Here is a 14,133-nt window from a genome sequence, read left to right on the forward strand (position 1 = left end):
GATTTTCAATTTGTTTTTAAATTTCAATAAAATCTCTTTCATTATCAGATCTTATTATCGAGTTAACCTCTCTTCCAAAACAGACGCCATGTGCAAAGTGGTGGCGAGTTTCTCGTTTATTCGGTGCAAGTGCTTTAAAACTTTTAATGAGTGGTTCCTCCTACCAGTCGCGTTTTTCTCCCTCCTCCTCTGCTTCTCGACAGGACTTCAGGACAATGGACCATGACTTCGCGCTGAAACAAAAAATAAACTGGTTCTCCAACTGGACCCGCAGCATCCCACTCGCCTCATTGAGACGGGGATTTAAAGGGAGACTTTAAACTCTCTACTTTTTCTTCATCGAAGGTTTGTTTTGCAAAGTCTCAAAATGCAGGTCGGCAGGTGTCCACGCGGGTATCCCGCCGGATGCAACGGAACACCTTGCGTCCTGGTCGTCAACGGTTTTGCAACAAACTTGCTGAGTCCCGTGTAGTCACGGCGATGCATTCCGAGGAAACGGGGTACTCGAATGACGACGACCTGGCAACGCCTGACGAGTGTTCTCACACACCACGTGCACCGGCATTGGTTCCAGCAATTGCGGGGCCGGAATTCGCTGAGCTACGTGTAACGTGGGCCGGGTTATCGACGGCACGATAAGTGGTGTGAGGGCGGGGTGGTTTTGAGTGGATTTTGCGACGAAAATGTTTTTTTTTGTAATTATGATTAGCAATGTTTGAAATAACGAAAAAGACTTTTTTGTGAAATATTTCAAAAATTTGAAATATTTCCGACTAGGCAGGCGCCGCTAATGATCAAGTTGAAATGTTTCGCGTGAAATATTTCAAAATATTTTTTTTGTAAATTTCGACTCTCTTATTGAAAATTTCCACTAAAACAACACCGCTACTGCGATGATTGCAAACCGATACGGTCACGCCAAAAGTTGCACGGTGCAGCAAATCGACACTTCCAGGGATTGCACCTCTCGGTTCAGAGCCCTGGCGACAATTACGCCGTCGTGTTGGGTGTGATTTAAATTTCAATGTCACATTTCACGGGGCTCATCAAATTCTCGTCAGAACGAGCGAAAAACAAACGCCTTTTTGAATAACAATTGGGAAATTGAGGTTAATGGCATATTTTTGATTTTGTAAATTAATTTCAATCTTTTTCTTCTTTTTTCCAGGTATGTCAAAATTTGATTGAACATGCTCAAATTGGTAAGTCAAACCGACGAATGACAACGCAAAGCCTACTATGATCAAATCTAACAAAGTGACAAGTGTTGCCAGCCAGCTTTCCCCTCTTTCACCATACAATTAGATCGCAATCATTAATCATTATTTCGCAAAAAAAAGTTGACTTTTCCTGTTTGGGGGGTACTTTTGATGCCATCACACCCATCATCAGAGAGTAGGCTTTAATTTCACTTGGTCAGCGCCTACTGTTGCACTTTCGAGGTTCGACGCAGTAATTTGCTCTTGTTTTGCGCTGTCACTCTTTTGTTTGGGCTGTTTTGTGTTGCAGCCCTCCAGGGGACAATTTATTCGACAGAGGATTTATTGGTGGGACCCTTCTTCATTCCCGTCGATGATTGTCTCTCGCTTTTGCTAGTTGTGGAGTTTTCGGTTTGGCAGGCAATTATGACAATCTTTTCGACATGATTGCGGCCATTTATCGAAAATGGGCTCGGTCCCCTTGCTTTTCCGCAAGGAGAACGGAGAACGAAGCTTGCGACATGTGTTGCGTCCACATAATTCACCAAAGTCAATTTATATTTTAAACGAAATTTCTATGATTTAGTGGCATAATTTTGGGCAATTGTTTGCTTTTGAATGAAAAAAATTGCAGTAAATTTTTGTTCGATTTTTTGCCTTTAAATTTTAGGGGTTCTAGTAATTTCGCAGCAATATTTCAAACAAGGTATGCGCCGTTATTGATCATGATGAAATATTTCAAAACATTTTTTTATTTATTTTGCAATGATAACAATTTTTTTTAAGTTTGATAAATTTGGCTCCAGTATCATATTGTTAACCCTACCACCCTCCCTAATCAAGTGTAAAAATAGGGGCAAATGATAGCTTTTAGATTTGCAGTAAACTTTCGTTTTTTTGCCAGTAAATCTAAGATCTAATCGGTCTAAAAAATTTCCGCTACTTTTTATCAGCATTGACATGATTTTCTAGTAATTTTCGGTGATTTCGCAGTTATCGGACAGCCTCTCTGGATTTGAACTCTTATCTTGAAATATTTCAAACAAGGTGAGCGCCGTTATTGATCATGAAGAAATATTTCACTTGAAATATTTCAAAATCTTTTTTCTTCTCAAATTTGCTAAAATTTAGTTCCAGTACCAGCTCGCTAAACCTTTCCATCCTACCTCTTAATCAAGTGGCCACATCTTTGGGCCAATTGTTGACCTTTCAAATGTTGTGCATCTGCTTCCGCAGCAGGCCGGGACGGCGTATCGATAGCTCATCGTGTCATAAAACGATAAAACCACTTTCGGCCGCGGATTTTGCTGGCTGGTGCGGAAATTCAGGGAGACAGGTGCAACGCTGGACGCAAAAAGGCTTTTAAACATTGAAAGCTCGTAAATTATCAGCGCGAGACCACCATGTGGTGGAAGAATTTATGTGGGGAATGGGTTGTGAGGGGAAATTTTTGCATAAACTATCCATTAAGATTCGGTGCAGCTGGTTGGCTTTTTTGGGTCGAAAATTTTAGGAGAAATTCTAACATTATTATTATTATTTTTAATTTTTGACTGGGTTACAAAATGTTTTGTTTCTGTGCTTAAATTCTTTTTTATTTTTAATTTTGAGCAACTTTTATTCTACGAAAAAAATCACTTTTCTTGTTTAATTTTGTATTTTTTAATTTGCATTTTTCATTTTTAGTTTATATTTGTTTTTGATTTATTTATTTATTTATTTTTGTTTTTGGCTTATTCTGCCACTTCCTTTTATCTTTTTTAAAATAAATTAATTTTGGTTTAATTCCTTTTATTTTGATATATTTTTTACTTTTTTATGTCTCCATTCAATAAAAAATATTTTTGTTTATATGTCACTCTATAAATCCAGAACTATTTTTTATGGTTAAGTCCAAATTTTCTTAAAAAAAAAACAAGTTTGTTGTATTTTTTCATGCTTTCACCAAAAATATTTTTTTTTTAAATGTAATAAGTTTCAAAGTGTAAATACAAAATACCGTATTTTTTCGAAAGATTTCAAATTTTCATAATTTGTAATATGGGTATCATACGAAGCGAAATGTTTTATGAATTTTCACTTTATTTTTGTTTTTTTGAAAATAATAAATTTTCACAACATACCGTAATTTTTAGAAGGTACTCAAATTTTGAAAAAAAAAACTGCAATATGTTATTAGACGAAGTGAATTATGTTTTTCACAAAATACCGTATTTTTCGAAAGAACTAAAATTTTCAAAATTTGCAATATGGATCAGGCGAAGTGAAATGTTGTTTTATTAGAGTTTTTTTGAAAATACTTAAATTTTCACAAAATATTGTATTTTTTCGAAAGTTCTAAATTTTTTATAATTTTCATAATTTGTATGATTTTTCACTTTATTAGAGTTTGTTTTTGGAAATACTAAAATTTTCAAAAAAATACCGTATGTTTTCTAAAGTACTCAAATTTTCAACATTTGCAATATGGATATCCGACGAAGTGAAATGTTATATGCTTTTTCACTTTATTAGAGTTTTTTTTTGAAAATACTGAAATTTTCACAAAATACCGTAATTTTTCGAAAGTACTCAAATTTTCAGAATGTGTAATATGGGTATCAAACCAAGCGAAATTTTGTATGCTTTTTCACTTTATTGGAGTTTTTTTGAAAGTATTAAAATTTTCACAAAATACCGGCTTTTTTCGAAAGTACTCAAATTTTTTAAATGAACAAAATATTTATATCAGACGAAGCTAGTGCACTTTAAAATTGTCTTGTTGAATTTTTTTTTTACAACATACTGTATTTTTTTGAAAGCTCTCAATTTTTTATAATTTGTAATATGGATTTCAGACGAGGCGAAATATTGTGTGATTTTCACTTTATTAGAGTTTTTTATAAATTCAAAAAAAAAATCACAAAATATCGTATTTATTCGAAAGTACTTAAATTTATAATTTTCGAATAAATACGGTATTTTGTGATTTTTTTTTGAATTTATAAAAAACTCTAATAAAGTGAAAATCACACAATATTTCGCCTCGTCTGAAATCCATATTACAAATTATAAAAAATTGAGAGCTTTCAAAAAAATACAGTATTTTGTAAAAAAAAATTCAAAATGACAATTTTAAAGTGCACTAGCTTCGTCTGATATAAATATTTTGTTCATTTAAAAAATTTGAGCACTTTCGAAAAAAGCCGGTATTTTGTGAAAATTTTAATACTTTCAAAAAAACTCCAATAATATGGGTATCAAACGAAGAGAAATTTTGTATGGTTTTTCACTTTATTTTCACAAAATACCGTTTATTTTCGATAGTAATTAAATTTTTACAATTTGTTATATAATACTAAAATTTTCACAAAATACCATAATTTTTCAAAAGTACTAAAATTTTCAAAATTTTCAATATGGATATCAGACGAAGTTAAATGTTAAAGTTTTTTTTAAAGTACTTAAATTTTTACAAAATACCTTATTTTTTCGAAAGTTAAAAATTTGCAATATCGGTGTCAAACGAAACATTTTTTTATGATTTTTCACTTTATTAGAGTTTTCTTTGAAAGTCTAAAATTTCCACAAAATACCGTAGTTTTTGAAGCACTCAAATTTTCAAAGTTTGTAATATCGGTGTCAGACGAAACGAAATTTTGTATGATTTTTCACTTTCTTTGACTTTATGAGTTTAACTTTATATTTTTTTGGAATATACCACAATTTTCACAAAATAACGTATTTTTTCAAAAATACTCAAATTTTACAATGTTTGCAATATCAAACGAAGCGAAATTTTGTATGATTTTTCACCATAATACAGTTTTTTTTTAAAGAAATACTACAACTTTCACAGAATACCGTAATTTGCATTATGGGTATCAAACGAAGAAAATTTGTACATGAAGCATACAAATTTGAGTGTATGTATGAAGCATTCAAAATTACACCTCGTTTGAAAATTTGGTAAAATTAGAGTATTTTCGAAAAAATGCGGTATTTTGTATAAATTGTAATGTATTAAAAAAAAACGCTATAAATCTGTATTGTAAAATTGTCTGGACTCAAATTGGGCTGATTAAACTTGAGTTGGTCTTACTATAACTTGATATCAAAAAATTATAAAAAAATAAAAAAACAAGACATAGTCTCAACATTTGAATGCAAAAAGTGTTCTAAAATTAATTTTACACTAGTTCAGTTGTTTTGCAATAATTTTTTTTTTTTTTTTTTTTTTTTTTTTTTTTTGGGAGGGTGATCCAGCCGCACATCGTTGATGTCGAAACCTCTAAACTGGGCCCTCGTCCTGTCACGTCCGTCAGTAGTCTTGTCGAACATTACAACTAGAATCAGATCTGCCAATGAATTAGTACACTTCGACCAAATAAACACTGACGCTGTATGGATCTGACTCTAGAATAAATGCACAGTTGTGTGTTATTCATAAGTCCAAAATGTTCAATTATTCATACAAGTCCAAATATTCATTTGCGGATAACTACCTAACTTGAATTGAATACAAGATTTAAAGTTACCTATCCGAAAGCTACTCTTATCTCAAATCCCCGACATTTTAATTAATAGCCAAAAAAACGTTTCTTGTAAAACCTGTCTGACTTCTTTTAAAAAAATGAATAACAGTTCATATTTTACAAGTCGTGAATTGAAAAAGAGACGACCATTTGTTCGTCAGAATTCCAGTAGATCCTCGATTCGCAACAATGGTCGATACAATCATAATCCGACAACCGTTAGTTCAACAGATCAACGAATTTAGTCCGATATCATTTCACTATTGATTGATCGAGACTCTATGGAAATTTTGACAAATCAGAATGGTTTTTATGCTACTTGAATGAAAATCACCGATTCTGATAGAACTACTAAATTCACTATTCCTAATTTTGTCCCTAAATAACTAAAGGCAAAGTATAAAAAGTTGATATTTATAGTTAAAATCCTAAATTCTACAAACACTATTTTTTTAAACCCGCATCCTAACCTGACACCCACATTAAGATAGGGAAAAATCACATATGTAGCGGTTCATTGTACAAATGTGATATTTCCACTATCAGAGAACCTCCTTGTCTCGATGACAGCTTACCGGCCATCGATTAAGCCCTGAGACTACGCCAAAGTGGGTTCTCGCAGCATGAAGTGGTGTCCATGTGTAAAAATGGAAGCTTCAGCAATACACTGAACACTTCGATTTTAGTTCCACATCGAATCAAATCATACTCTTTGCCAAACAAGCATCAAACCTATGACACTCATTATAACAAAGCCCAGGGAGTTCAGTTGTTTTGCAATAATTAGTCTTCAAAAAATGTAAGATTTGATGAAAACAAAAATACTAAAGATCGGAAATTTTCAAGAATTCAAAAGATTTTTAAATCAACCCAAACATGCTAAAAATGATTCTGAACGCAATGGAATGCATTTTAAATTGATTTCAGCTGATTGCACTTCAATTTTTATTTAAATTTTAATGTTTGTTGAAATAACATTTCTTTTTTTGCCCTAAAAAATATTTGGTGTTTATATGTCACGCCATAACTTAAGAATAAGAAGTTTTGTAAACTTAAGCCTTTTCAATTTATTGGAATATAAATAAATATTTGTTTACTTTATTTTTAAAAATAAGTTGGTGTGTGGACTCCAATCGCAAACCACCAATTAAAAATTCCACAAAAGTAACATTTAAAACAAAACAACTCTATCGAATGGGACCCCTCTCAAGGAGAAGCTCGCACTTTCCCGGGTGGTCTCACGCCCGGACCCAATCTGACACATCCTGGCGAAAAAGTCTCCCTTCTAACCTCTAATTACCGATTATCGTCGCATGTGCTCTATCACACGTGTGTGGTACGCCAGGACGCCAGCCAACAGCCAGTATTAAAACAGAGAAAAGCAATTAGCCAAAAAGGATACCCCCCTCCAGCAGGAGTCGAGGACACATGCGACAAGAGGTGTGTGTGCTTCAGGTAGAGTTGGTGCCTTCTTTCCGAAAGATTGCACTTGGTTGATAAAAGTTTGAGCGAAATTAAGATGAATTAGGTATAGGGGAGTGGGGGTTGGCTGCTTTTTTCGATTTGACAGATAGAAGAAATGTGATTTGTTAATGGGAAGTTAATTTGGGCTTTTCCCAAAAAAAAAACATTTTGACAAATATTTAAAAATTTTCAACATTTATTCAAATTTGAAAAATATCACGTTGTTAAGTAATACTTCAGCAACATTCCACCAAATTTTCAAACATTTCTACGCTTATCTGAACAAGTTATGTATAATTTAGTCTTTAGACCACCCTCCCCTATTTTGCAAAAAAACTGCATTTCTCCCTGGGGCGTGCCACCTTAATGGACTCACACGTGATCGCGCTCGCACCCGATGAAATTGCAATCATTAGTGGGTGTGGTCGGGGTGCCATCATGAGGGCACTTTGATGAGGGTGCCTCCAAAATATATACGTCCTTTTTTTGCATGCAGTTAATGGCTATCATGCTGGCAGCTGCCTGACTTGTGGGATTACTGGAGGAAAAAAAGGACTCGAAGATGCTGGTAGTGCGTCGAATTTGGGCAGTGTTGCCAGCCAGGCTCGAATTAGAGGTTTTGCAAATAATAACGGAGAAAATGTGGCTAGATAAATACACTTTTACCTGTTCACTGACTCGATTTGAGTTGTCGAATGGTTCGCGATAAAACGAGGTTGTGCAATAATTACGGTGTTCTGTCGAGTGTTGTGTCACACTGCACGAAATGCCGCGCGAATATTAGTTATTACCGCTGAACAATGCCTGCAAGGGACGGTGGGCTTGAAATTTGTTTGATTCAATTTTTAAAAAAGTTACAGATTTTTAAAAAATCCATGAAAAATTAAGTATTGAGTCTTAGGATTTAACAACAAAAATATATTTTTTTACATCTTTTTGTCAAACACACCGTGTCAGCCGCGGTGGAACGGGGAAGAGAAAGGTGTGGACGCTTTGAACATTGACAAAACGTTTCTAAGCGGTTCTATGACATACTATCTCGGCCAGAGAGAGAGATAGTAACTAATAATGGCCGTTGTGTACAAACAAACAACTTTCAATACCGCGCGCTCGATCCGGTGACAACTGGCACTCTGTTATTAGTGTGAGTGTGTTTGCTTGTTGCAACAAATGCAATTGATGGAAAAAATGTAAATCTGCACTCGCCAACAGTTATTACGTGCACGATGTGAAGGGTAAAAAGGGTTGTGGGAAAAGGGCCTAAACAGCAACTTTCCAGCAGTGTTGATTTTTTGACAGATTTTACTGTTTTTTTTTTCACTTTAACCGCTTAAAGTTTTCACGTAAAAGAATAGATATATTTTTTGACAGAATTGACAGCTAACAATCACTAATTTCACTTTACACTCACTCATTTCACTTAACATTATTACTTACCATTTTCACTAAATTCACTAAAATGAATCACTTAAAACAAAATGATGCCACTGAAAAGGTACCTCGTAATCGAGAAAATATTGTCAAAAATACCTAAAAGTATACATTGCACTCTACATCACTGGATAATTAGTTCAAGAATAATCCAAAAAATATCTGTTGACAGATTTGACAGAAAATTGACAGTTCACACTCACTAATTTCACTACACAACACTACTTACCCCTTTCAATAAAGTTAAAAATGACTGACTTCACTTTACACTCACTAATTTCACTGCACAACATTACTTACCCCTTTCAAAATTTTCACTAAACTAAATAACTTCAAATAAAAGGATTTCACTCGAAAGGTACCTCGACTTTGAAGTCCGTAATCGAGATGTAAATCCTGAAAACGCCCAAAAGTATACCTTACCAAATATGGCTTTCCATCACTGGATAGTCAGTTGACGGATTATCCGGTAGTGTAAATATTTGTTGACAGATTGACAGAAAATTGACAGTTTACACTCACTTATTTCAATGCACAACACTACTTACCCTTTTCAATAAAGTTAAAAATGATCGACTTCACTTTACACTCACTTATTTCACTTAACATTATTACTTACCCCTTTTTCACTACACTGAATCACTTCAAATAAAAAGATTCCACTCGAAAGGTATCTCGACTTTGAAGTCTGTAATCGAGATGTCATTACTGAAAATGCCTCAAAGTATACCATGCCATATGTCTTTACATCACTGGATTATCACTTGACTGATTATCCGGTAGTGTAAATATTTTTTAACAAATTGACAGTTGACAGAATATTGACAGTTTGCACTCACTTATTTCACTGCACAACACTACTTACCCCTTTCACTAATTTCACTAAACCAAAAATCACCTCAAATAAATCGATAACATTGAAAAGGTACCTCGACTTTGAAGTCCGTAATTGAGATATCATTTCCCAAAAACGCCTAAAAGTATGCAAATCGAACTTTTCCCGCCAATTTCTACCATAACCCCTTTGCAAAAAATAAACCAAACCAAAGTCAAGTTGACAACAAAGCTCACATTTTCCCGCGCGCTCGCAAAACCCCTTTCCCACAGACCAGAAAAATGGTGACACGACAAAACGGAACTCGACGCGATCGCGCTCCGGCGATGATGGTCGTCGCCTCTAATGTTAAGTGTTGTTTACATTGGTAATAAGCGATTGGTGGCGCCGCCGCCGCAACTGTGAACACTGCCCAGATCGAGGTCATCGATACTCTTCTTACTTGCGGCACTAGGTGGCGCGTTATCAGCAGCATTATGCAATGCGCGCGGTGAGGCAGAGCTGCAGCTATTATAGCTACTTTGTATGGGATGACCCTGGTACATTTCATTCGCATCGTGCGAAAGCGCGCGCAAATTGATTTATGGACCATTGAGTTGAGGCTATCAGAAAACGACAAACCCGTTGACCTATTGCCTTTGAAGTCGGAGGACATAAAGATTTGAACTTATGGGAGTCATCTGATGATCTAGGACGTTCTAAAAATGCAAGAAGGTATTAATTCACTAATCTCTAGGTTATTATGGCGGTACACAAATAGGTCATAGGACCAATAGGACCTTGGAAGACCTAGACACTTCAAAATTTGTCAAAGTTAGTCTACTAGACTAACTAAGGCGCTGTGAGTATGCTCCGGGTTCAAAAACCGTCAACCTGTTGCTTGTTACGACGGTAGACCAATTGATCTTGACCCCAGGGAGTCCTTGGAAGACCCAGAACATTCCTATATTTAAATAAGTTTGTCTACTAGACTCACAGAGGCGCTGTGAGTATGCTCCGGGGTCGAAATCAGTCAACCTCTTGCTTGTTACGGCGGTAGACTTATAGATCTTGACTCCAGCGAGTCCTTGGTAGACCAAGGACATCCCAAAATGGTAACAAGGTAGTCTACCAGACTCCGTGAAGCTGTGCGGGTGTGCTCCGGGGTCAAAATCCGCTGACCTCTTGCTAGTTACGGCGGTAGACACGTAGATCTTAATTCCAAGGGTCCTTGGTAGACCTAGGACATCTCAAATTGTCAACGGGATAGCCTATCTTACTCAATGCAGCTGTCCGGGTATGCTTCTGGGTCAAACCCCGCCTACCTCTTGTTTGTTACGGTGATAGACACACAGGTCTTAACTCCAGGGAGTCATTGGTAGACCTAGGGCATCCCAAAATGTTAACAAGGTTGTCTACCAGGCTTCCTAAAGCTCTGCGGGTAAGCTCCGGGGTCAAAATTCGCCGACCTTTTGCTTGTTACGGCGGTAGACACACAGGTCTTAGCTTCAGGGAGTGCCTGGAAGATCTAGGTCATCCCAAACTGTTAACAAGGTCGTCTACGATACTCACTGAAGCTGTCCTGGTATGCTCCGGGGTCAAAACCCGCCTACCTCTTTTTTGTTACGGCGGTAGACACACAGGTCTTAGCATCAGGGAGCCCCTGGAAGATTTAGGTCATCCAAAACTGTTAACAATGTAGTCTACGTTACTCACTGAAGCTGTCCGGGTATGCTCCGGTGTCAAAATCCGACGACCTCTTGCTTGTTACGGAAATAGACCCACAGGTCTTAACTCCAAGATGTTCCTGGACGATCTAGGTCATCCCAAACTGTTAACAAGGTAGTCTACGATACTCAATGAAGCTGTCCGGGTATGCTCTGGGGTCAAAATCCATCAACCTCTTGCTAATTACGGCGGTCGACAAACAGGTCTTAACCTCATGGAGTCCCTGGAAGATTTAGGTCATCCCAAACTATCAACAAGGTAGTCTACGGTACTCACTGAAGATGTCCGGGTATGCTCCGGGGTCAAAACCCGCCTACCTCTTGTTCGTTACGGCGGTAGACACACAGGTCTTAACTCCAAGATGTTCCTGGAAGATCTAGGTCATCCAACACTATCAACAAAATAGTCTAAGATACTCAATGAAGCTGTGCGGGTATGCTCCGGGGTTAAAACCCGTCTACCTCTTGTTTGTTACGGCGGTAGACACACAGGTCTTAGCTTCAGGGAGTCCCTGGAAGATCTAGGTCATCCCAAACTATCAACAAGGTAGTCAACGAGACTCCTTGAAGCTATGTTAGTATGCTCCGGGGCCAAATTCCGCCGACCTCATTTCGCCTCTCGAATACTTTAAATTTGTTGAATGCAACTTGTATGCAACTTTATTGAGACAAACTGGTGTACAATTCAAACTTGTGTTGAGTATTTTAATTTTAATAAATAGAAGCAACTCTCTTTATTCCCAATACATGGGAAGTTACCAAGTAGAGCAAACTCTCCAACACAAATGTCCCAAAACTCAGATCCTCAAAGCTCTGCTCGTCAATGTATACCGTCTTGTAGGAGAACAGCAAACTGACCAAATACTCGAATGCCATGAAATCCAACTTTTTCTTGTACACGATCACCATCCTACTGCTTGGACTGACCTTGAGCAACAGTTTAGCAATGAACATTGAGAAGCCTCCAGCCTGGATGAAGATCACCAACGGATCCGCGGGTATTGATGAAACGATCAGCAAGGTAGGAAGCGGTTGCGTGATCACCGTTTTGGTCACGGAGTCCAGCTTTGGGTCTCGCAGAACACTTTCCAAGGTGGTGTCGAACTCCGCAAGTCCGATGAAGACGCAGTGCGGAGTTCCGGGCGAGGTTACGATCAAGTGCTGCACCACGGATACCAGGTAGTTTGACAGGTTTTCGCTGGAGATGGATTCGGCGAGGAGCAAGGTTAGAAGGATTCGACTCCATCGTGCGGGAGTCATTGTTGCGCAGCAACTGGTGAATCACGCTGCAAAGAATCGATGTAATGACAGGCTTTGCACACTGCAATTTCTCCAACGAAGCCAGCGAGTCCAACGGCTAATCCAACCAGCAGTGTCATCCAGGCAGGGAAAAGATCCTCAAAGTACAACGAATCGTCCCCGGTGCTCAAACGCTGATACCCAGCGATGTCCTTTTCAATCTTGAACGTCGCACTGGCCACGCTTAGATGTCCGTGGATTCCGCTTTCGAGCAGCACAGTCATCGTGTGTCCGAGCACGTCCACCAGCGGACTCCGAACGCGCAGAAAGAACCCAACGTGGGCGATTCCCACGGATTCGTCCATGATGTGGTAGCGGTTCATGCGCTGCTCCGGATCGTAGTACTTTGGGAGGACCAGGTTGGCCAGGAATCGTTCGGTCATGTAAGCGTGAACTCCGTCCATGTCTAGGACGGAATTTTTAGTGCTGTTGACTACTAGCGATTTAAGGTTGTGATCGTCCAGGATTGCGGTACCCGTTTGGAGGTCGTGTCTGATCATGACTCCGGACTCTACCAAATCTTGAACGGTATTGAAATCCCTGGTCGCCGGACGACTGACCATCATCGAAAGAAGTCTCGTTTCGTAGGCACGCGACATGAAGAACAACAGCACGATCAACGAAAACAACGCCATCTTCTCAATACGATCGGCTTTGTGAAGATCGTACCTTTCGAAGCCACAGACGACCATCAGGATCGGTTCGTTACGGAACGTCTTCGGAACCGCCAGGTGAATCACCTCCACCGAGATCAACAGTAGTATCAGAGCGGTCCAAACGTGCCAGCTGAAGGGCAGCGTAAGCAGTTGAACCATTTGAAGCGGCGATCGCGGCGCCAGAAGAACTCGATCGAGCAGGACGTTGGTCTGCAGGATTCCGAAGTGGTTGGGGATGATCTGCGGCGATATGTGCTCGGTCAGACTCACGTCAACGTTCGCCTTCCTCAAATGTTCCTTGTAGCAAAGGTTTAGCACCCCGTCCGTACAGGTATTGAGCACCTCTTGTATGGTCGTGTTTATAAAGGTCGCCGTATCCTTGACCCACCGCACCCAAATGTGCCTCTTTGGCAGAGTGAATATGTTGCAATATCGGATGGGTCTTCCGCGCATGTTACGCTTGAACGTATGTTTGAACAGGCGATCCGGACGCGGGAGTTGCTTCAGAACCGCTCGCTCCACGATGTCTACTACGACAGTCCTTTGGTTAAACTCATCAAGGTGTACCACGTTGTAGTACGCGAGGTAGGTCAGATACATCTCGTACTCCGCTACCCGAACTGCTTGGGGGTACAGCATGATCACTCGGGTGCTGGGTTTGAACTTCATCAAGAAGGGAGGAGTTTGTTTTGAGATTACGGTACCATCCATGATGATCAGGGTAGGATCTGGAGGTAGTTCGAATGTTTGCATGCTCAAGGTTCCATCGGTGATCACCGTCTTCGTGACAGATTCAAGTCTTGTGGATTGTAGAACCATCTCCAAGGTACCGTTGAGTGGATACTTGTCCGAAGTTCCGTAAAACACACAGTGTGGGACTCCGTAGTCAGTTTCGGCCAGATGTTCGATCACGGATACGATGTAGTCCGCCGTATTCAGAGATTTGGTGGACTCCATGGTCAGAGTAACGATCACTAGGGCGATCCATCCTTTCGGAGTCATGATTCCTAACGTAGTGTGAATTGTTGT

The 14,133-nt window shown here is 38.6% G+C and overlaps 2 protein-coding genes across 2 annotated transcripts in view; one reads left to right on the forward strand and one right to left on the reverse strand.

The window, feature by feature from the left end:
* LOC120421063 (uncharacterized) overlaps nt 1–14,133 on the forward strand; it is an 82,008-nt gene that overhangs the window by 43,656 nt on the left and 24,219 nt on the right. The gene's annotated exons all lie outside the window — the stretch shown is intronic.
* Nucleotides 12,406–14,106, reverse strand: LOC120421072 (uncharacterized). The gene has a single exon (XM_039584218.1). It carries the CDS (start codon nt 14,104–14,106, stop codon nt 12,406–12,408), a length of 1,701 nt encoding a protein of 566 aa, XP_039440152.1.

This window comes from Culex pipiens, chromosome 1, assembly GCF_016801865.2.
Source record: "Culex pipiens pallens isolate TS chromosome 1, TS_CPP_V2, whole genome shotgun sequence".
Classification (NCBI taxonomy): domain Eukaryota; kingdom Metazoa; phylum Arthropoda; class Insecta; order Diptera; family Culicidae; genus Culex; species Culex pipiens.

Excerpts from the sequence above, each read along its gene's own strand:
- LOC120421072 (XM_039584218.1), bottom strand. The coding sequence starts at position 14,106 with ATGACTCCGAAAGGATGGATCGCCCTAGTGATCGTTACTCTGACCATG.